This window comes from Cryptomeria japonica, chromosome 8 (assembly GCF_030272615.1).
Source record: "Cryptomeria japonica chromosome 8, Sugi_1.0, whole genome shotgun sequence".
NCBI classification, from domain to species: domain Eukaryota; kingdom Viridiplantae; phylum Streptophyta; class Pinopsida; order Cupressales; family Cupressaceae; genus Cryptomeria; species Cryptomeria japonica.
The window spans coordinates 450851901-450874681 of NC_081412.1; the positions used below are offsets into that span (position 1 = coordinate 450851901).

The 22781-nt window shown below is 37.0% G+C and overlaps 2 protein-coding genes across 2 annotated transcripts; one reads left to right on the forward strand and one right to left on the reverse strand.

The window, feature by feature from the left end:
* Positions 1–524: 524 nt before the first annotated feature.
* On the forward strand, positions 525–1043 carry LOC131052792 (uncharacterized). The gene has a single exon (XM_057987421.1). It carries the CDS (start codon positions 525–527, stop codon positions 1041–1043), a length of 519 nt encoding a protein of 172 aa, XP_057843404.1.
* Positions 1044–7965: 6922 nt separating this feature from the next.
* On the reverse strand, positions 7966–8484 carry LOC131052802 (uncharacterized). Its single transcript, XM_057987430.1, has one exon. The coding sequence runs from the start codon at positions 8482–8484 to the stop codon at positions 7966–7968; it is 519 nt and encodes a 172-aa protein (XP_057843413.1).
* Positions 8485–22781: the final 14297 nt, after the last annotated feature.

A 22781-nucleotide genomic window follows, 5' to 3' on the forward strand; every position in this document is an offset into this window, starting at 1 on the left:
GTGCCTTCCTATGGATTGCATTGCATGGAAGGATGCTTACGTGTGACATACTAAAAAAAAATATTAGGTATAGCGGGGCCCAACAGATGTAGCCTCTGCAAACAAGAGGAAGAATCCGTAGAACATTTATTGTACGGTTATTTTTATTCAAAGAAATGTTGGGATTGGCTATTGTTGAAGCTTCAAAACCATATGGTGCGCAATAGGTACTTTCAAAGACTTTATCTTTGCTTGGCCAACGGGTGGCAAGTCATCAAAATGGGGGAGTCTGTGGATTATTGGCCCATCTATGGTCACTTGGCACATCTAGAAAGAGAGAAACAAAAGGATATTCAGGGAGGAAGAGTTAGAGGTTACTCTTCTTATTAATAAAATCCAAGCGACAATAGAAGAAACTATTAATGGCAAGATCCACAGGAGAAGATATAAATATTATTCTAAATGGGATATGGAGATGGAGCAAGTATGGAATTTGAAACAAAGTAGTACTCACTTTCAAGGTGCTAAATTAGTTGAACGGAAGAATGTTAAGTGGACACCTCCCCCACCCAGTTGGAAAAAAATTGAACTTTGATGGAGCTAGTCAAGGAAATCCTGGATTATCTGGGTTTGGTGTGGTAGTTAGAGATGAGAATGGCAACCTAGTTGGGGCAATATGTGGACCTGTGGGAATTGCTACTAGTAATGTAGCGAGGATTACTGCATTAGAGGAAGGTTTGAAATGGGTCTCATCTAATGGAATTTCGAAGGTGAGGATAGAGGGGGATTCTCAAGTCATCCTAAGCGGGATTACCAAAAAAGGATTTATGAATTGGCGGTTAAACGCTTGGATCCTAAGGATAAATTATTTGCTTCAAAAGTTTACAGATTACCATCTTAACTACATTTTCCGTGAGGGCAATCAAGTAGCGGATTTTCTTGCCAACCAAGGCATTGCAAAGACTCTGCCAACAGTCATGTCGACGGAAGATGCTGGGAACAGAGATTTTCAGAATCTCCTAAACGATGACAGAGCTCATTTCTCAAGGATGGGAATAGGGTGAAGTTTTATTATAAAATGTGTCTTTAGGGATAAGAGAGGTACTCTCTTATCAGCTTTATTCACCCGGGCTGGACAGCTGCCGCTATGGCCTTTCTAGATTGGATTGTGCCTGGTTTTAAGGTTTCAGAGGGAAAAGAGAAGGCGGGTTTGGATTGTTAGATGGATGATTCTAGAAGTGTTAGGTCTATTTAAGAAAAGATCAGACTGGTCGGAGTAAGCATCTCTTAGAAGATAAAATGGTGCATCGGTTTGGACTTAGTTGTCTTTGCCGCGAGGAGACTTTGGAAGTTCAGTGCGAACGTCTCTTTGACATAGATACAAAAGGTCAAAACGCCATTCAAGGCTTGCTAGTGGATGCATTTAGTGAGGAGAGGAATTGTTGTGATGGGTATATTTATGAAATCATCTTGTGCTTACTGGTTGATGTACTGCCATCGAAGGAGACATGTGTACAGAAAATGGTAGGATTTGTGAGGGAAGAAGTTGCAGAGGTCATGGGTGGTGCGGTTATGGAGGTGGAAGAGGAGTGGGCCAATATTCTAGGCCCCTATTTCAACCCTACTATTACCCTGTCAGATGTAGAATGCTCAGATTCAGAGGATGAAGCCTAGCTAGCCGCGGTTGCTCTCAGGAACAGGAAGGAGGAGTTTATGGCAGAAGCTTGGGAAGTCTTTCGGGTTGGGGTCACGAATGCAGACATGGGCCCATTTAGGAGGATGATGCAGAATGAAGATGGATGGCTTTTGGAAGCTAGCATTGATAAGGTGGCGACTATTGGAGTGTGGGTGGCCACTATTTTAAGTCTATTGTAATTTGGTAGTATTTTGTGATATTTGGTTTCATCGAGTTGGTAGGGAGGTTGAGTCAGTCGAATATATTGTGTATTCTCTTTTTTTATTAATATAGGGCACTATCCCCACCTTGATAGCACCTGCTTCTATATATATATATATATGTCAAAACTAATCAAGACATATTAGATATAGTCACCATACAAAATCTAAATCATTTAAATATAGACCGTATAGACCAAGGGTCTTTCAAGTGAAAGACAAAGAACAAATGCAACACTAGTTGTTTATAAGGTAGGATAACCGTATTATATTGTACGTATTACGCAAAAAATAAAAAAATAAAAAAATATAGACAAAACTATAATTCCTTTCACTTTTTTAAATATACATTTTGAGGTGTCTTGTTGTATGATTTGTCATTTAAAAAAAAAAAAAAATTTCATGTTATGGAAAATATTTCTACTTAAAAGATATTATAAATTTATCCAAATTTTTAAGATTAACTTAATAACATTTTTTTTTAAATAATTTGTAAGCGTATGAATATATGATCAAAATTGTAGATAAAAGATATCTTAAATACATTTATTTTACAAGATGTCAAACAAACATTGATTTTTAAATGCATAGATATCAAAAAAATTATCCAATAAAACATAATTTTTTTAATTTTTATTATCATCATAACCAATCCACTTTATTTAATAAACTTCATTGAATACAAGGTAAAAGTTCTGAAAAAATTAAATATTAAATATTAAATATATATATATATATATATATATATATATATATATATATATATATATATATATATATATTTGTAATAAGTAAATAGCTGCAGAGGGCGAACACCCTTGTATTAATCAAAATAGGAGAATACAAGGCCTGGTTCAATGAGAGCGGTAGGGGGAAAGAACCAAGAAGAAAACCCCTTACCCTAGCTCTATTCCTTATACAAAAAGAAACCAGCAATGGAGGATGGACAAGTACAAAACACCAGTCAACAACCGCTGCAAGAAGATAATAGAACCGGCTAGAGGCCTTTAAACAAAAAACAATAACCAGAAAACAGAGAAACCGGAGAAAGGTGACACAATTGAAATCAATGGGAGTCAAAGTCATCGTCCAGAAGAGATCGAGCCACATCTAGGATTATAGGGCATTCAATGCCACAAGTCGAGTGAGCCATCGATTCAGCCTTCTCCCTAGGGAGTCGGTAGTCATTTGGGAACCACTCCTCGCCAAGTCCAAACCCCCAGACATTGCCATCAACCAAATCTCCATTCTCCAGAATACCAAATCCTTCTGCACCTGCTAACCCTTCATCTCGAAGATATTTTTCCCTCCATTCCAACGTGAAGCCATTTTGAATGCCTGTCGCCTTAAGCAGAAATTCAATATTCCTGCTAATGGCAAGCCGGGTTTCTTGAAGAGCATCAAAGTCTAGAGAGTTCATAATCACAAAATTTCTCACCTCCGCCCCGTTGCCCAAGGATATATAGTAATTTTGGGAAAGCGGTATTCTCAGGTTGCCATCAATATTGTCCAACGCGACATCAATTTCCCCCAGTAGGCGGTGTTTAAACACCATTTGAGTTAAAAACTTCGCTCTCTGCTTGCTAGTCCCCATGTATATCACCATTGCAAGGAAAAAGGTCGGGATATCGGCATTGGCTCTGTACTTGTGATAAGCCATAAGGAATTCCTTCCCCAGTATCCTTTTAAGGCTATGAAGAATAAGAGGGTTTCGAGAGTAGAGGACCTCCTGCAAACATTTGTCAGTGATTTCGCCCAGGAAGGCCATCTGTTGACAAGTAGCTTCAAGGAGAATTGGGGATTCCATAGCAAGTCACCGAGTGAAGAATGCAAATGTTTGATGGGAAAATGAGGGCATTCCATTGTTAAGTAGCAAGTCATCAAACCAAGGGTTACGGGCATCGGGCAAGTAGTTCACGCCTATTGAATACACACATGCGTGAAGTGACAATGTCCAATCAACTTCTAAGCCAAAGCTCGTCAACTCAATGTCGATCATCTTTATCCATCAAGTAATTATATGCATATCCTGATAGGATCTAATCGTAACTAGATATCAATTAAAAGTACACACATGTCCAATTGCCACGGGGTGCAAACCGGCACAAACCAATAATGACGACAGAGAGCCATGTCTTGGTGGCAAGAAGAAACCTTAACTGGTGAAAAAATCAATCAGTCAATCAATCCATAGGGAGCCATGACCATTAGGTTAAGTAAAAAATATAAAGGCAATCAAGGAGGCAATGCAACCGGTTTGCGCCACAATCGATGGTTCAATCAGAGAAACATCTCAACCGGAAGGAGAAATGGAGAACACAACCGACAAGTAACTTAATCGGTGAGCACCACCACCAGTGAGATAGTTAGGAGTCCATATAAATCGGTGGAGATAATACTACCAGTTAGCACCATCACCGATAGGTTAATAGGAGAAGATATCAGCTGGAAGGAGAAGATAATCAGTTGAGACCACAATCGATAAATTCAACTGGAAAGCACCATTACTGGCAAGATAATCAGACCATATCAATCAGTGGAAGCTCATTTGTGATTACAAACCAGTCAGAAAGTCCCAATCAGAGTGCCAAGGGGGGCCACCATCAACAATCACCATTTTAGAGAGTCTGTCAGCCTCTCCATTGCCTTCCCTATAGATGTGGCTAATCTAAAATTCATCAAAGGTGGCTATCAACACCAGAATCGGTTGAAGCCACTGGTTAAGGTGCCAACTAGGGGTGTTGTTATAGCGGACCGCATTAACCACATTTAGTGAGTCTCCCTCCAGATGAATTCTCTCCACCCCAATCTCCATCCCTAGTTGCAGTCCTCTTAAAGCTGCTCTGAATTCAACTTTGTTGTTAGTGGCAACTCCAATCTTTTCAGAGATTTCTTTTATACAAATACCATTGGAGTTCCTCAATATACACCCAATACCACTTTGACCCGAGTTTCCAACAGAAGCACCATCAAAGTTTACCTTAAACTACCCAGGCTCTGGCGCTTCCCATTTAACACCCAATCTTGGATTGACCTGATCCACTGGAGATCCCTTGCCAAAAAGCGGTGGAATGAGCAGATTTGGAAGAGCCGGCTTAATCTTCCAATCCCAGTCCGTATATATATTTTTCTTTAATGATTTGGATTGAGAAGCCTTATTCAGGAGAACAGTAAGATGGTTCTCAATTTTCCCACATAGAGTCATTAAGCTCATCTCTTTACCCTGGAAAATTCTGCGATTCCTTTCTTTCCAAATATTTATATAATTTTAATGGAGATTCTTAGGAATCTTAATTTTATTTTAATGAAGATATGATTCGTATTCTATTTAAGCTTATCTTATTATCTTCAAAAATGAAATGGTCAAATAATCAATATAATGATCCGTATGAAAAATGGTGCATAATTATCCAAATTTTATCTTTCATAATATTAAAATAATCAATTTTTTAATTTTAAATTATTATCACAAACATTAAACAATTATTCATAATTATTTTTGAAATGTTAAAATATAACTAATTTAAAAATAAATATCATAAAATAGATAAATATACACTTACTATTATGAATTTTTGTCAAAAAAAAAATTTTGAACTCTTTTTATGACTATTTTTTAATTTTTAAATTATATATATATAATTTTTTAACTATTTATTTAAAATTTACAATCATCTTACTAAAAATAAATAACATAAATTATTAAAATAATATCAAAATGTCAGTACCCTTCTCTCGATTATTACTATTAAAAAATTATAATTAAAAAATAAAAAATATTACAAATAAAAAATAATTAACAATACACTTTGATTTAATGATTTTTTAATATTTCGGAGCGACCGATGTTTTTAATATAATAGTGGCCCACATTAAACAAGTGATTGTTTTTTATATTAAAAGCAACCAAAAGTAGGGGGCTGACCCAGGTACAGTCACATTAAAAGCAGAAGAACAATTGTTAGCAGAAAAACAACAAAGTCACAGCCTCCTAAAACTTTCCTCATTCAAAAACCTTAAACATACTAACCATATTAACATAGTTTAAAAGAGTCGTAGTAAATTGTAAAATATGCCACGCAGGGCTAAAAATAACTAGTCTAAGATTAACCAGCAAAGATTATAATCATAACTAAAAACACTAAGGCCACTGAGGCCATCCAAAAACTCAAAAAACCACCAAGTAGCAAACATCCCTATTTCTTTTTGTCATGAATAATCTTGGGTAGGAGCCTCCTAGCCCATTCTTTGGTGAGAAATTTAAAGAGGTCTTTGTAGTCCTCTTCCTCCTCCCGTTTTCCTTTCTGGGTGTTCTCTTGCAAAACACAAAGTGTGGTCGCAGAGCTGTGCATGACTTTTAGCGCCAACCTAGTGACCTCATGAAGCCTTTTTTTATTGAAATCCGCTTTGCTGACAATTTCCTGCATTTTCTCATTCAGGGCATCCACTTTCTTTTCCAATTCCAACAACTTGTCGTCCGCTTCCTCGATACTGCTAGCTTCCTCCACAATAACCATTTTCTCAATCCTAAGGGTAGGGGATGAATAATTGGCCCGGGACTTGGATTCAATAGCCAGGTTCATAAAGTTGTTAGGGCTTTCAGAGACATGGGTAGAGCTATTAGGATGAGGGGATGAGGTGGAGTGGTACTGGGCCACTTTACCAAAGGGGTTGGTATTCTCACTCGCATTCTCAGAATCACCCATGTCATGGGATGAGGAGGGGTCCTTTAAAGGTTTGTCTTTTTTAGGGGGTTTAGACACCAGTCTCATAGAGCGATAGGGAGTGTTGGCTTCATCAGTGATCTCCACATCAGAGTCAATTTGCTTAATTTTCACCTTCTTGGGCTCAAAGGGTTTTGAGTCCTCCGAGTGGCAGGCATGCTTTTTGTTTTTCTTACTAGAGCCATGTTCGAGCAAAAGAGTAGGGTTTTTTCAGGGTTAGCAGTGGCCATGGGTGGGGACTGGCTTTCAGGCATATTTTGGACAATAAACGTGCAGGGAGGGCAAAGAGCCAGGTGGAAATCATACAAGCGAAGGATAAGGCCTTGATGGAGAATAGTATAATCCTTATTTTTCTTCTTAGCTTTAGCAACATCTTTCACATTAGCAGCCATAGAATGCAATAGAAAAAACATAATAGAAATAAGATCCCTATTCCTAAGATGATTGAGAAAAGGGAGGTGGTAGTAATAGAAAACCCCATACTGCCCTTCGAGGGCAAAATATTTCATAATGATGTAACACACCTCATCCCATGGTAGCGGAAGCTCCTCATGATTGAACCCACCAGCTTTCTTCACAGGGTTCTCACCATTGCAGAAGAATTGATTAAGACTAGTGGTGTCTGAGATACAACTTTCCTTTTTCCATTTTCGGCCCTCCATGGAAAGGCATGTCGCTTGAGCTATAACCTCCTCATTCACTTCAAATGAAATGTCACCCATAGTAACCCCTCTATCCTCCCAGGAAGTCACAAACTATTTAGATAGTCTCTTGTCATTGCCTTTCATACTCTCCATGAACTTATCTATCCCTCCTTCTGTGTATACAAACCAAACAACCGACCTGGCTTTGAAATCATTTGTTTTATCTGGTTCAAGTCTCAATCTATCACCCCCATATTCACTTCCTATAGCTTAACAATAGTAGTGAGAAGCAAGGAAATGGAAATAAAGAGCCGCTCAAGAGCCAAAGCAGAGTCCATAAATAGACCCAGCAAATTTCGAGATAAGGCAATGCAATAATCACCATGATTATTGCAAGTCATGTTTAAACAAATCTCCCAAGCTTGAGATCTATTCCACTCATGTGAAACATCAATCCACCCAATGTTACTTAGACGAGACAAGTTGTTGCCTTCATCACCACCAATGTCATTCGTCAAGATGATTAATAAAATACTGCCTTTCCCGATATCAGTAATCCGCAAGGAAATAAAATCATTATTCAACCCCCTTAATTTATTTTGGGAATGATGACTAGGCCATATGGTGCCACGTGGCATATCCACCCCACAATTGGTGGGCTCCGACTTCAAATTAAAAATTTGGTAATTTATAATCCTCATTAGATTATAAATGATTAAGAGCTAAAGCAGAGGGGGGGAAACATTTTTAACACCTAGTCTTTCTCTCTCCAGGATCTCCTTGGTGATCACTGGCAGCGGATCAACATTCCTCCAACACCGTAAGCCTTCTTGCAACATGCTGATAGTAGCCATGGAGTTGGCAGCTGCATTCTCTTCTCTGTAAATATGGCAGATAGTGAAACTGTCAAGGTTAGCTAGTAGCATTCTGACATCCCTCAATATTGCTTCCACTTTCCAACCCGTCGCAGTTCTTCCACTGACAACCTCCACAATTATTTTTGAATCACCTTCAATTTCAATTTGTCTGATACCTATAGCAATGGCGAGCTTCATTCCCCATAAAAGGGCCATTCTCTCAACTTGGTTGACAGTATGATTCCTCAAGCTTCCAACGAAGGTGGAGATAAGACCATCCTGATGATCTCTTATAACACCACCTCTGGCTTGCCAATTATTGTGGGCTTCCCCATCAAAGTTTAATTTGTGCCATGAGGGACTTGGGGATTTCCATTTGGTCATTTTTCTATTGATCTTTTTAGTGTTGTTGAACAACTTAAACTCTGGGGGGAGTTTCCATTGTTCAACAATCCTCCATTCAGCCAGGTGAGGGAGGTTGGAGGGGGTTTTCCATCTAGTCATCGAGATATTGTCCATGATCATCTTGAAGAAACTATTAAAAACATTGTTTGGGAAGTTTTCAACATCTCTAAAGATTCTATTATTTGTTTCTTTCCAAACACTCCAGCATATATGAGGAGGGATTTGCTTCCACAATTGTCTAACCAGGGGGTGGTGAGAAGGTGATGATCATCCATTCACAAAATGGTGTGTCACCATGGAAAACCCATTAGAGGCCACACTTTTCAAGGATAATGGTCCAGAAGTGTCTAGCAAAAGGGTAGTGGATAAAAAGATGGTTGATAGATTCCTCCTCAGATTTACAGAGGATACATCTGTTAGGTAATTGGAAGCCCCTTCTTCTTAAGTTATCCCGAGTCAATGTTTTTCCATGCATGAGAGTCCACCAGAAAAAATAATCTTTGGTATAAGTTGCGAGTTCCAAATCTTTTTCTAGCATTCCATATCCCCATTGAATCTCAAAAGTTCTTTGTAAGTAGACCTGACCAAGAAATCCCCAGACTGAGTCCCCTTCCAAATGAATTTATCCTCATGGAAAGACAGAGGTATCTACAATGTGTGCATGGGGTCCTGAAGTTCCAGAGCTTTAGGCAGGATGTCAGGCCAATTAATGAAGATCATAGAGATGTTTTTTCACTTTCCTCTTCTCGGCACAATGTAGTCAACAATATAATCACCAAATTGGTCCTTTAGGATGTACATTAATTGGAAAAAGTGTGTTTTAGCCATAGGTTTATCTTCCATCCACGTATCCTCCCAAAATCTGATCTTTCTTCCATTTCCAATCTGCCACTTCAGCCCCTCTCTGATAATAGGTCTAAGCTTGAGTATGTTATTCCATAATTTAGACCTAGGAGGTAGGCCAATAGAATTCAAGTTGAAACAAAACTGTTCCCTTTCCAAGTACTTAACCCTGATAATGTTACACCAATCTGCTTCCCATTTAGCTAAATTCCAGTCCACTATAGAAATTAAGGCCCTGTTCAAAATATTTATCTTTCTGATACCTAGACCACCCATAGTCTTAGGTAAGAAAACAATATCCCAATTAACCAGTAAGAGGCATTTCTTTTCTTCCATACCTGTCCAGAGGAAGGTTCTTTGAATCTTCTCAAGCTTCTCCCCCATAGAGCCAGAAATTTGGAATAGGGAAAGGAAATAAACAGGGATACCCTGGAGGCAAGCAGCAAGGAGCTGGAGCTTCCCCACACTACTATTGAATTTACCCTTCCATCCCGTGAGTTTCTTTTGTATTCTTTCAATGATAGTATTCCAGAATGTCAGAGTCACCTCTTTGACAATAAGAGGGAGACCCAGGTAAGTCTCAGGTAAATTGGTAGAATGACACCCAAGAATATTAAGAATTTTAGTCTGCAAGTCAATATGGATGTTGAAAAAGTAAAGATTACTTTTATTATAGTTAATACATTGACCTGAAGCAAAGGCATAGTTAGAAAGAAGGTTCTTCCAGTGTTTAGCTTCTATCACAGAGGATTACCAAATAGGAAGGTGTCATCCACAAATTGTTGGACCACAGAAGGGGGGATAATAGATGTAATGCCCCGCCAAGAAACCCCAAAGGGATTACACTAAAACACAAGAATAGAGTGCAATTTTTATTTTTTTAAAAGTTTAAACAACATAATGATACAATGAGTTAACATTAAGGTCAGATTACACAACGAAAGACTTAAATAACACCTAAAGGGTTTCAAAATGTGATTACTTGATTCAACACTTAACTCAACTCACGCTAATTAATCCAATTAATTTGATTGACTTAATGACATGATTATACTAAAACAATGGTTAAATTTATTCGATAGGTTAAAAATATAGATAACATGATTAAGTTCATCCATTACAATTTAACCATACATTACATCCAATCCTACATTAAAACATAAGCCATGCATCTAATTTCCATACATACTTTAATTGCATTAAAAACTAATGAATACTTTCAATTATGCTAATCTACATGCTTCATGATCCATATTACTACATTTAATAACTTCATGCATACCTTTAAGATTAATATCACCTAATCCACATTATACATTTTAACCATAATGTCATCCATACATGCAAAATAAAAAGGAACTAGATGAACACAAACACCACATAACACCAAATTGATATCAGAGTTCACCCCTAATGGACTACATCTCTGGGTCTGCTCAACTGCAAGACCCCTCTGATAAATAATAAGGTGAAGAATGCATAAGGTTCACATCCATTACAACCTGCTAATAAGGCATACATAAACAAATAATACATATGACCACACCAGTCAAAAGATACTTGAATGATCCCAGAAGAAGGAAACGGATCCATCTGAAACATGATAAGAAGCAAATACAAAAGAACAACTAGAGCACCCGTGAAACTAAGTCTTCGCAACCCATCATAAGCAACCCATGGTCTAATGTGAAAATTAGGTACTCTTAAAGGCATAAACGACCAAATATGACTCCACAACAGTACTCCTAGCAAAGATGACACAAACTGCACACTCATGAACATAAGGGACGAGTGTCATCACATAGATTGGTATGGTTATCCTAGCAAGTCTCCATAGGTCCCGACCCTATCCACTAGGTTACCCTGACAACCTTTCCTGAACCTCCAGCCCATCCAAGTTTCATGTAGACCCAACACATCCTTTCATGAAGAAAAGGTTGTTGGTTTGCCATTTCAAGCCTTCTCACTGCATTCTGAGTCTGTAGTAGCACTCATCCCATGCGTGAGGCACAATTATCTTACTTAGTATTTTTATCTACTAAACTTCCTAATATACTATTAAGTTATCACTTATTTAGACACACTTTTGATGGGTTACCCTTCTATCACTTTGGGCGCGACCCCCACTTGAAAGCCACTCTCCCGTATGACACTAAACCACAATCAAATGAAGCTCCAAAAACCAAGGTATGCACAAGGACTAGTTTACGGAGTTCAATATGGTAGGAATACCGACTTGGCCAAATAAGTCCTCACATGAGGTGCACTGACTAACGATTCTCTGACTAGAGACATGGCCAGCTACAGTCAACCACATAACAACATCCAACACTTGCAATCAAGGACAAGATCAGATACAAAACAATCACATGAAAATAGTCAATACTCAAGATCAAGGACATAACCAGATACAAAATAACCATATGACAATATCCAACGCTCACAATCCAGGACTTGCCATTTTGAAATCAAAAGCGAATACAGAAAATTAAACACGTATTAACATTAATCTATAATGACTATCATTTTTCCATATCGCTTAAAAATACAATTTGATCAAGCTTTCTAATTGATCTAAATTTTCAAATACAATATTTGGACAAAATCACCATTACTTAAGAATTTAAATACCAAAATTGCAATCACATGATCATGCCTATATATGCCAATACATAAAAACAAAACATTATTAAATGTATTTTCTCATCTAATATCCAAATTTCATTAAGAGAAAATGTCATCAATTTTCTAACTATATGTATCCATCTTCAAATTCCCCAATTAACATATTATTTAATTTCAGAAATTTCCAACTAATATATTGTTTTAATTTCCAAGAATTAACAAATAATATAATATTTCTTTTTCCAATTTTTAAATACTATATTATTTCATTTCCTAAGATTTTCCAAATAATATATACACTGTTTCACTTCTCTACAATTTACTAAATAACATATATTTTAATTCCACTTTCTAGAATTTACCAAAAACATATGTTATTTTACTTTTAACGAGCTATAATAAAAAAATGAATGAAAACATAAATTAATAACTATGTTGTTATAGAACAACAAGTCAATTTACTTGGTGAACCAAATTATGCACCAAAAATGAAGAAGGGTCTTGGCGGTGGTTGCTACCATTGGTAGCATTGCTACCCTTTGGTCGTGTTGCTACCATATGGTAGCAATCACTACCAAATGGTAGCAGGCGCTACCAAACGGTAGCGCTGCTACCCTCTGGTAGCAGAAGCTACCATCCCACGTGGTGGGGTTTACCCTGCCACATGGGGGAGGCAGGGGGGGTAAGATTTTATTTTATTTTTATTTTTTTTAAATTTTAAAACATAAAACAAATACCCAATTTCTGGGTACTCTCAGAAATTTTCTGAAAATAATTTCTAAGAACAATTTTCGGGAATAAAATAACGATTCACATATTTATTTTATTTTTTAAAAGAAAACACCAGTATGCCCCAAAACTCAAACTGGCAAAATTTTAAGCATTCTTCCACTTCCATTCAACTAAACACAAACATAGTTCTCAGTTTAAAACCTGAATTTGAATGCATTTATTTGGAATTTTAACCAAATTTTATTGTGAACAGCCAACCCCCAAATTTTGATTTTGAAATCAATCTAAGCAAGTAAGAGTCTGATTTGGAAGAGGAAAGAAAAGAAGCAAAGAGGGTTTTAATTTTGAAATTTAACTACACTCTTGCCATTCCATAAATCTAAAAGATTATCAAACCAAACCACATACAGATTTCTTCCCAAAACAAAATCAGTAATTTTCTTGACAACAAAGAAGATTTAACAATAATCCTACCTCCATATGCAATCCTAGAAGTGATTTGTTGAAGAGCCCAACCTGCAAGCTCGAGAAATTTCTTCTCCCACAAATGCCCAAAATTTTCCATTCCAAAAACAACTCTCCCAAAATATTTTTCAAAACCTAGGTTAAAAGGGAAATTTTTCACCAAAAGTCCATTTTTTTGGTTGAAAATATTTTCCACACCAATGAAAATTATTTCCCAACAATTTAATATCAAATAATTGCTTTTCTTCCCAAAATTGATTTTCTCAATTAAATTAAAACTAACATTTATATTTCAAAATACGAATGAGGGTAAGATATTTCTATTTTCCAATTTCTAATTAACCTTTCTTTCAAAGTACATACAAATCAATTAATTCACATTTAAAAATAACCATTTAACCAAACTTGCTACAAATATGAATTTAGCAAACTAATTATTGAATAATCACACAAAGGGGTCCTGTTTAATTTAGTCCCTTTAATTTACAAATGCGTAAAATTACATTTAATCTAATTTAAATACTTAGGATTAATAATCAATTTTTATCACATGCACAACACGCAACCCAAGAAAACCAAACAAATACATGACTTGCATACCCAACCAAAGGGGAAACTGACGGACGACTGACGACGCTCACTTGAGCATGACTAGGGTAAAACGTAGGGTCTTATGACTACCTAATCCAATTCCTTTGGACCAATAAGGTACACTCAAACCTGCGAAGCCAGGTGTAGATGAACCTCGTACCTATGCGGTACTATACCTGCAATCTCCTGCAATAATGAACCACACGTGCATACATATATTGAATGAAAGTGTTAGCCCGAGATTAATAATACGAATCAGAAGAACAATTAATCTTACATAAGAATCGATGTGAAAACAACATTTACATGTATATACAATAATCATAATACCTGACTATAACATTACAACATGGTAAATCAATCATTCAAGAAAATCACTTTAAAAAGTCAACCAAGGTCAAACCGGTTTTAAAATTTTGATTAGGGCAAGGGTACTACAGTAGAACCAACTTTGATACCCTATATTCTCCCATTGACCATCATATCCAGAAAATTTCTGCCCAAAACCTCTGCAATCATAATAAAAAGACATGGGGGCAGAGGGTTCCCTTTTTTAATACCTTTTTCAACTTTGAAGTAACCCCTAGGAACCCCATTGACCAAGATAGAAAACTGAATTGTAGACACACACTCCCAGATCATATAATTTTTTTTTTTATTAAACAGGAAACTTCAGTTGACTTTATCATATGCTTTTGAGATGTCCAGTTTAAAGGTCATATCTAGGGATCTACTCTTATCCATGGAATGAATAATTTCGTGAGTGGCAATGGCCGCATCCAAGATTTGACGACCTGGGACAAATCCTTTTTGAGAAGGGCTGATAAACATGGGAAGAAGTGATTTGATTCAATTCACTAAGACCTTAGAAATGATCTTATAAATAGTATTGCAGAGGCTTATAGGCCAAAAATCCATCATGCATTTAGGGTCCTGAGACTTGGGAACCAGAACAATGTAGGTGTTGTTCAACTTTTTCAACAATTTACCAGTCCTAAAGAAATCCTTCACAACTCTAGTGACATCAAAGCTGACAATGTCCAAGAATTCTTGGAAAAAGGTTGGGGGGAATCCATACGAACCTGGGGTCTTGTAGGCACCCATAGCAAAGACTGTAATACAGACCTCCTCCAAGGAAATGGGTGATAGAAGTTGGCTATTAACCTCTTCACCAATGGAAGTAGGTAGTTTAATCAGAAGCCTATCCTGAAGAGCATCACTTCCTCCCCCAAACTCAGTGTACATACGGATGAAGAAGTCAGTTGTAGTTTGACCAATTTGGGCTTCAACCATGATCTCTTGTCCATTGTTATCCTTTAGACTTTTCATCATGTTTCTCTTTTTGTGAATACTAGCTGAGCGGTGGAAGAAGGCACAATTCATGTCTCCCTCCTTCATCCATTGGATTCTAGATCTTTGCTCGCAATAGATCTCCTCCTTAGATAGAATGTCCTTCCATTTATTTCTACAATCTTCTTCTTCGTGAAGGAGGGAGTAAGGAGGATCACCAAAATCCATAATGCTTTGAATCTGCTCCAGCCTGGAGCACAAATCCTTCTTCTTCTTGAATATGTCACCAAAAGTTGCTTTATTCCAGCCTTTCACTTCCCATTAGATGAGGGTCAGTTTATCAGATATCCTGAACATAGTTGTCCCTTGGACAGGGGAGGCCCACCACCTCCTAACTAGATCTCTAAAATCTGGGTGGGAGGCCCACATAATCTCCTATCAGAAAGGAGGGGGTCCCAAGGGGGTCTGTTAGCCCAGTGGAGGAGGAGAGGGCTATGATCGGAAGCAGTCCTTGGGAGGGTCCTTAGAGAGGATTTGTGACTGATATCCCATTTAGTAGACTAAAACTATGTCCAGTCTGACTTGGATTAGGTTGTTCCCTTTCCTATTATTAGAATAGGTGAAAGGGACACCCTGAAGATCTAAATAAAAAGGACTAGTAGCATTTATAAGATTGGCCAGATCCCCCATACTATCAGAATGATCTATAAGCCCACCACATTTTTCAGAAGGGTAGAGAGGGGTGTTGAAGTCGCTTGCCAACATGTAGTGAGTATTCTAATCCTCAAGGATGCAACCAACAATTTCCTCCCAAACCATACGCCTTCCCAACTTAGAATTGGGGGCATATGTATTGAACAAGTGCCAAAAGAGTTCACCAAGTTGGAATGTCACCGCTAGATAGTTCTGTGAGATCACATGTAAAGTACCTTGAAGCTTGCAGGGGTTCGAAAGGGTAGCAATTCCACCAGATGCCCCCAATGCCTCCACATATAGAAACACAACACCCATCCAAATTTTGCTAGTGATCATTGCAAAAGTTTGGTAGGACATTTTGACTTCTTGCAGTAAACAGATATCAATCTTCATATCTAAGATATATTGCTTTATAGAAAATTGCTTTTGGGGGTTGTTGAATCCCCTTATGTTCCAGGAGAGGAAATTCATTTCTTAGTTTTGTTATTTCCATCAAGGGTCATATGTCACCCCCTTGCAATATCCCTTGCCATAGCTTTCTGCCTCAACACTCTCTTAGTTGGTCTTCCAACTTTGTTGTCAGTGCCCACATCTGCCTTCTTAGTCCTAGTTTTTTTATCTTCTATTACAGCCATTCCTCATTATCCATGGAAGGAATATAGTGGGGGAGTTCTTCACATTAAAGGTCAACAAGAATAACTTGGGCAAGTCCTCCAATGTCACCGAATTGCTAGGGGATTGGGGTGGAGATGTGAAACTTGGCTGATTTAGTCTCCCTGGAGTAGCTTTCTCATCACAAGTTTTCTGGGGGTTTTGGTGAATCAAGGCATTGGCTTCACCATTGGGACGAGGGGTATGGCAAGAATCATCCTTACCCTTCGAGGGGGAGGAAGAAGGATTAGGGGATAAATGTAGGCTAATCACCGGGGGGGTTTCCCCATCTTCAAGAGTCTCAACTGGTCTCATTTTATTCACAGGATCAACATGAGTTTTGTTATATCAAAGATCTTATCTATGTGGGGATAGTCTTCAGTCACCCCACAGGGTTTAGTCAGTCCCATAGGGACTGAGGATGAGGGTGCACTTGGGCTAATAGGGTCATCATTAACAATAATTTTTTATTTTTAAGCTTGGGTTCAGAAGCAGTAGGGGCTTTACAGTCAACAATTTTGTGTCCCTGCTTAGCGCATTCTGACAATAAAGAGTAGCATTTTCATAGACAAGGGGCTGAGATCATTTTCCCCATTTTGATTTGAGGGACACAAAGTTGGGCAACGCTTTGTTAATAGCAACATTAACACAAAAACAAGCATAAACTAACCTAAATTTAGCAAGGGTGATCGAATCGGCAGTGACATAGCTGCCAAAGGAATTCCCAATCCAGCAGAAGATCTTCTCATCCCAAAATTCCAGTCGGAGGTTAGGAAGCCTGACCCAAACTGGTGCCATACGGTTGAGTTCAGCAGAGGGGTCAAACCCAAGTTTCCATTTGGAGAGTGTTAAAACATGCTTTCCATAGGCCCAAGAGCCTGAAAGGACAAAGATCAAGTCCTCATAAACAGTAAACTTGAAAGGGAAGAGACCTCCTGGCATAACGGAGATGTCAACACTTCCCTTTAACTTCCATCTTGCCGCAGCCCATTGCCTAACCATGTCGATAGACGGTCTGAAGGAGAATTTTTTTCCAACAAGTGCCAGATATAGGGATGAAGCAATTTTATCCATGAGATTATCAGATAGCCTGATCTTCATCCCCTCCTCAGTTTGGATAAAGTTAGCCAAAGACATCTCCAAGGTCATATTTGTAGAACTGACAAGGGCACCTTTCCAGTTGGATTTAGTCTCTTGTTTACCTTCTTCTGCATCCTTCTAACCAGCAACATTTTCTGGCATGATAGAAGGGGATTTGTTATTACCAGATTCAAGGTTATCTTTTCTTTTGTCCACATCCTTGTGACCAAGGGAAGATTCCACCAGTACAGAAGGGGTTGAGCCACAAGAATCTTCGTTCTTGTCAATCTTTTCGGAATTACCCACAGGTAGTGGGGTCCCAGAAGCAGATATAGGGACCTCATGAGAAGCATGTGAACCAACAACAATATTGGGAGGGGGGTCTAGTTGCAAGGAGGAAGGATCCTCTCTAGGGACAAAGGACATGCGGGGGATTTCAAAATTCAAAAATGTAGCAGGGGCGGGAAAGTTGCAGACCGTTCTGAGAGATTGATATTACTTTTTCAACAAGTGATTGTTAGTTTTCATGCAAAGAAATATTTTTATTTATTTATAATGCTCATATTTAATTGCATAAATAAATGGGATTGGAATTGGTATAGATTATATTTTCACTTTTCCCTCTTAGAATTTAATAGTCATATAATTGAATATCATTATTTAATTCTTCATCCCAATGAAACGTGAGATTTAGAATTAAAAAAAAAAGATATAATTTTAAACAATAATAATATTAATGATGAATATTTTTTAGAGCTCTATTTATTTAATCTATCGAAAAAGGAGTATATTTAAGTAAACTTAAAAAACAAATATTTAATGCTTAGAGAGGACAAACTTACTTTGGACACATTTTTTTGATAATTGATCTTTTAAAACTTAAAAATTAGTAGACTTTAAGTCAAATTTATAAGGTCGTGGATTCGTTCAATATTGTTTTGATTTAATACTATTATCATGAAGCAAACAATGTGGTTGCTTTTTTAACTAATCAAGGTGTAGATTCTAATGAAAAGCTAGTAATCGAAAATATAGTGAATTGGGAGAAATGAAAACATTTTAAGTCTCATAGCCATGCAACATGACATTTATAGAATTTGTATGTAAGGCGACTCTTCAATAATTATTAAAGCAATCACAAGCATGACCTTTTCAAACTTGAAAATTAGTATATATTTAACTCAGATTTGGACTTGGTCATGCACTACTACTATGGATTTGGACTTGGTCAAACTTGAAAATTAGTATATATTTAAGTCAATTTTGGTAGTGGTGATTGGAAACTAAATGTAGTTTTTTTTTTACCTCACATGTTGTATTTCTTTAGATTAGTTTATAAAGTTAGATAATTTACAATTGTCTAGAATAATTGTGTTGTTTAACTATAACTATCATCATATGTCTAGTTTACACATAATATATAATTTAAAAGTTTTTGGATAAAACATCATGTTTTATTTTAAATATCATATAAAAATATAGGAAATCCAATTTCTTTACTATGAAAAATGAATAAATAAAAATTAATTAATAATTTAAAAAGATAACATAATAATTAACTAAAGTTAAGTGTTTTTTTTTTTGTATTGATCAAAGCTCGAAAAAGAAATTACAAATAAATAAATAGCACTCCAAAAGGAACTCTACAAGAAATAAAAGATGTTACAAATTGTCACTCATAGTCAGTTATACAAAGAGAATAAGGAGCTGGAATTCTTACAACCAGCTGAAAAAAACCAACACATGCCAAAACATCAACTCAAAAACAACAAGAACAGTTGAACCAACAATAAGAGTTGCTAAACCAATCAGCGCATGAAACAAAGACACATTAACCTTGAAACTTTAGAAGATTTTGCAACTGAGTAGCAACTTTGATATCGCCTCCATGCAGATGCAAAAAATGATATTTGATCTCATTCAGGAACCTGCTAAACTTAGGTTTAATTTAAGCCTATAATGATATTACAATCCTCAAAAAAAATTCATGATTATTTTTCTTTCATTTAATTACAAATGAAATAATAGGATTGTAGCTACAATATTTTGAAATGTCATGATTTTCTTTCGAACATACTATTCTTAAATCGCTTTTGTGTGTTAAAATCTCAAATTTTCTATGTACAATGTCATAAAAAAATTTCCACACCATAATTATAGAGCTCAAAATTATATTTAAAAATATGTTTATTGTAAAAATATATCCACATCAAAATGTGGTGTAAAATGTTAGGAGGAAATAGTTAATAGATTTACTTTGATACTTTGTTCATTAAGACTTTTTAGCAAGATATTATTACTGACATATATTTCTAACATTAATTAGTGTTTTTGACATTTATTTTCCATCTGAGATCCACTTTGACCCAAATATATCATTAAAATTTTCAACATGGTCCTTTCACTTGCTAGGTACTCTGTTTTAAATTTGTTTTAAGTGTTTAAACCTAAAATGGAGGTAGCATACCTTCAATTGAAAAATCAAAAAGAATATTTCATTATTAATATTGAAGGAAACTAATGAGGGACTAGGTATTGGTGTACACCTTGCAAGTATTTGGGTGTAGGAAAAAATTATTTAATATTTATATTATTGTAAATAATGCGTTCACATAGAAAAGTGTATTCTATTTATTTTATGTGTAAACAATAGTGTGTTCACTTTTCATCATTATTGGACTACTAAAATCATTTTTCAATAGAACAAATAATCAAGAATTTATAACTAATATAACAAATGAATTGTAGGATATCATAACATAGGCATATCAAAATAGCTAATATTTCGGGAATGGGTGCGGAGCAAAAAGGAGCGGGAATCCCAAATTTCAAATTTGGGAATGGCAGACTTCTTGGGGAAGACGGATTTCCTGGGGAAGGCAGATTTTCTGGGGTCAGATCTGGCAATCAAGCAAGAGGACAGGCATCTCAAGGGTTAGAAGAGGACAAGGAAACAGTCAAACTGGGGAAGGATAAAGATTCTACATCTGGGGACCCACATGACAGAGGTAAAGGTAAAGAATGGTCTTTGCTCTTTGGAGTGAAGCCACTGGCTAAATCAGGGCTCCCGAAAGTTACAAATATCTCAGATCCAGCTTCAGGGCTGGTTGCTATTTCTGTTCTGGATAAACTAGTAGATCTGACTGTTGCAGGTTTAACCATGACCTTAGTGGGATGATTTTCTGGCTTTAGGCCTAACATTGATGTTGTTAGGAATTTCATAAGGAGGAAATGGATTTTAAAAGGTCAAGTGGATGTGGCAGCGCTGCCTAGGGGGTTTTTTTCCTTTGCTTTTAACTCTGAAGAAGATATGAATAAGGCTCTATGTGAAGGCCCATGGATGTTCGGCAAGTCAACTTTGGCTCTTCAAAAATGGGTCCCGAACCTCGCCCTTGATGATTCCTTCTTTGTTTCTGCTCCAGTCTGGACACGCCTCCTGGGTCTCCCACTGGAATTCTGGAATGAGGAAGTCTTTAAGGGTATTGCAAACTCTTTTGGAGAGCTTCTTTCGATTGATCCGATGACGGCGGCTAAATCAAGGTTGGTCTTTGCTCGCATCAGTATAAATGTTAATCAAATGACTGATATGCCCCAATCTATAGATATCATTTCTAAACTAGGAAAATGGACCCAAGCTATTGAATATGAATCACTTCCATTTGCCTGTTTCCATTGCAAGAAATCGGGGCATTGGGCAAAATCATGTCCGCTTAAGAAGAGTAAGGAAAGCAAGACTGACAACAATGTCAAGTATAAAAAGATCTGGCAAACGATTGATTAAAAAGGAGACTCGTCAGCTGAGTGTGATCAAAATAAGGATGTAACAAAACTAGTAAATGAAGTCAAGAAGGCTGAGAACAGTAATAATGAAAAACAAGATTGTGTCTACTCTAATAACCAAACAAAGAGTTCTAAAGAAGGGGAGCAAGGTACAGAGTTGAACAACAAAAATAACCCAGAGGACCAAGAGGTTGGATCCGTCAGTCAGGAGAAGGAAGAGGCAAGTCCCAATGAAGTTGTACCTATTTCTTCTTTCTCAAAATCAGTCAAGGAAAACTTTAATGAAGCTCAAGAGTTTAACCCTTCTGATATTGAGCCCTTATTGCTTTTAACTAATGGAAGCCCAAAGCCTCCTCTATGTAAAATCTCATCACATAGTATGGTTATGGATATCTTGGAAGGGAATCTCTGGATTCTCGGTTCGAAAGAAGGAAAAATGAATAAGGAGGAACTCAATGAAGGGATCTCAACTAGAAGCAGGAATAAGAAAAAGGCAGATGTTGGAAGCTAGAACAAAAAGTAGCGAAGGCCATCTTTAAAAACATCAAAGGGAACAGAAAAGCTGGAAGAACTGTGCTGATGGAACACAGTGTTTCATCGAGTCAGCCCTATCTTTGGTTAAAGCATGAAGATGATATCCTAGAATATCAGAGGGTTGAATGCCCCTCATAAGCAGGATGTGTTACGAAACATCATAAGAGATCATAAACTGGATGTGGTCCTCATTCAGGAAACCAAGATGTCTAAGGAAAAAGTGGAAAATATTAGAATTTTTAAGAATAATGGTGTCATAGGATCTAGCTCGGAGGGAGCTTTTGGAGGAACTGCGATTTTTTGGAACCAAAAAACCATCAAAGGTAAGGAATTTATCTCTGTTTTTAATATGAACTCAGTGCAGCTTGAGCATATTAAGTATAACTTTGTTTGGGTGTTAACTAATGTCTACGCGCCTAACACCAAAACTGGGAGAGTTAAATATTGGAGAAGCCTTGCTGATGATAGACTTAAGTTTGTTGATCAAAGCTAGATTATAATGGGATATTTCAATACTCCGCTAAAAGAGGAAGAGAAGATGGGAGGTTTCCAATTGCAGCTTGATGGGAAACAAGACCTTATGGAGTTCATCAATGATCAAGCTCTTATGGATGTCGATCTTCAGGGAATTAACTACACCTGGACTAATAGAAGAACCAGAGTTGACCTGATCCAAGTAAAGTTAGATAGAACTTTAATTTCTCCTGAGTGGTTAACCAAGTATAGTTGCTCCCTTGCTTTTGTTATCAAAATTGGGTCAGACCATTATCCTATCTCTTTTATTGTAAACTCTTTTTCGGCTAAGAGAAACTTCCCTTTCAGATTTGGAAAAGTGTGGTTATCCCACCCCTCTTTGGAAGCTTGTGTCGTTGATTGGTGGAATTCTGAGGTTGAGGGTACGACTCTCTTTAGAATAGCTAAAAAGCACAATATTTTAAAGGCTAAAATCAAAATCTGGAACAAAGAGATTTTTGGGACATTTTCAAGAG

Excerpts from the sequence above, each read along its gene's own strand:
- LOC131052802 (XM_057987430.1), bottom strand. The coding sequence starts at position 8,484 with ATGACCAAATGGAAATCCCCAAGTCCCTCATGGCACAAATTAAACTTT.
- LOC131052792 (XM_057987421.1), top strand. The coding sequence starts at position 525 with ATGTTAAGTGGACACCTCCCCCACCCAGTTGGAAAAAAATTGAACTTT.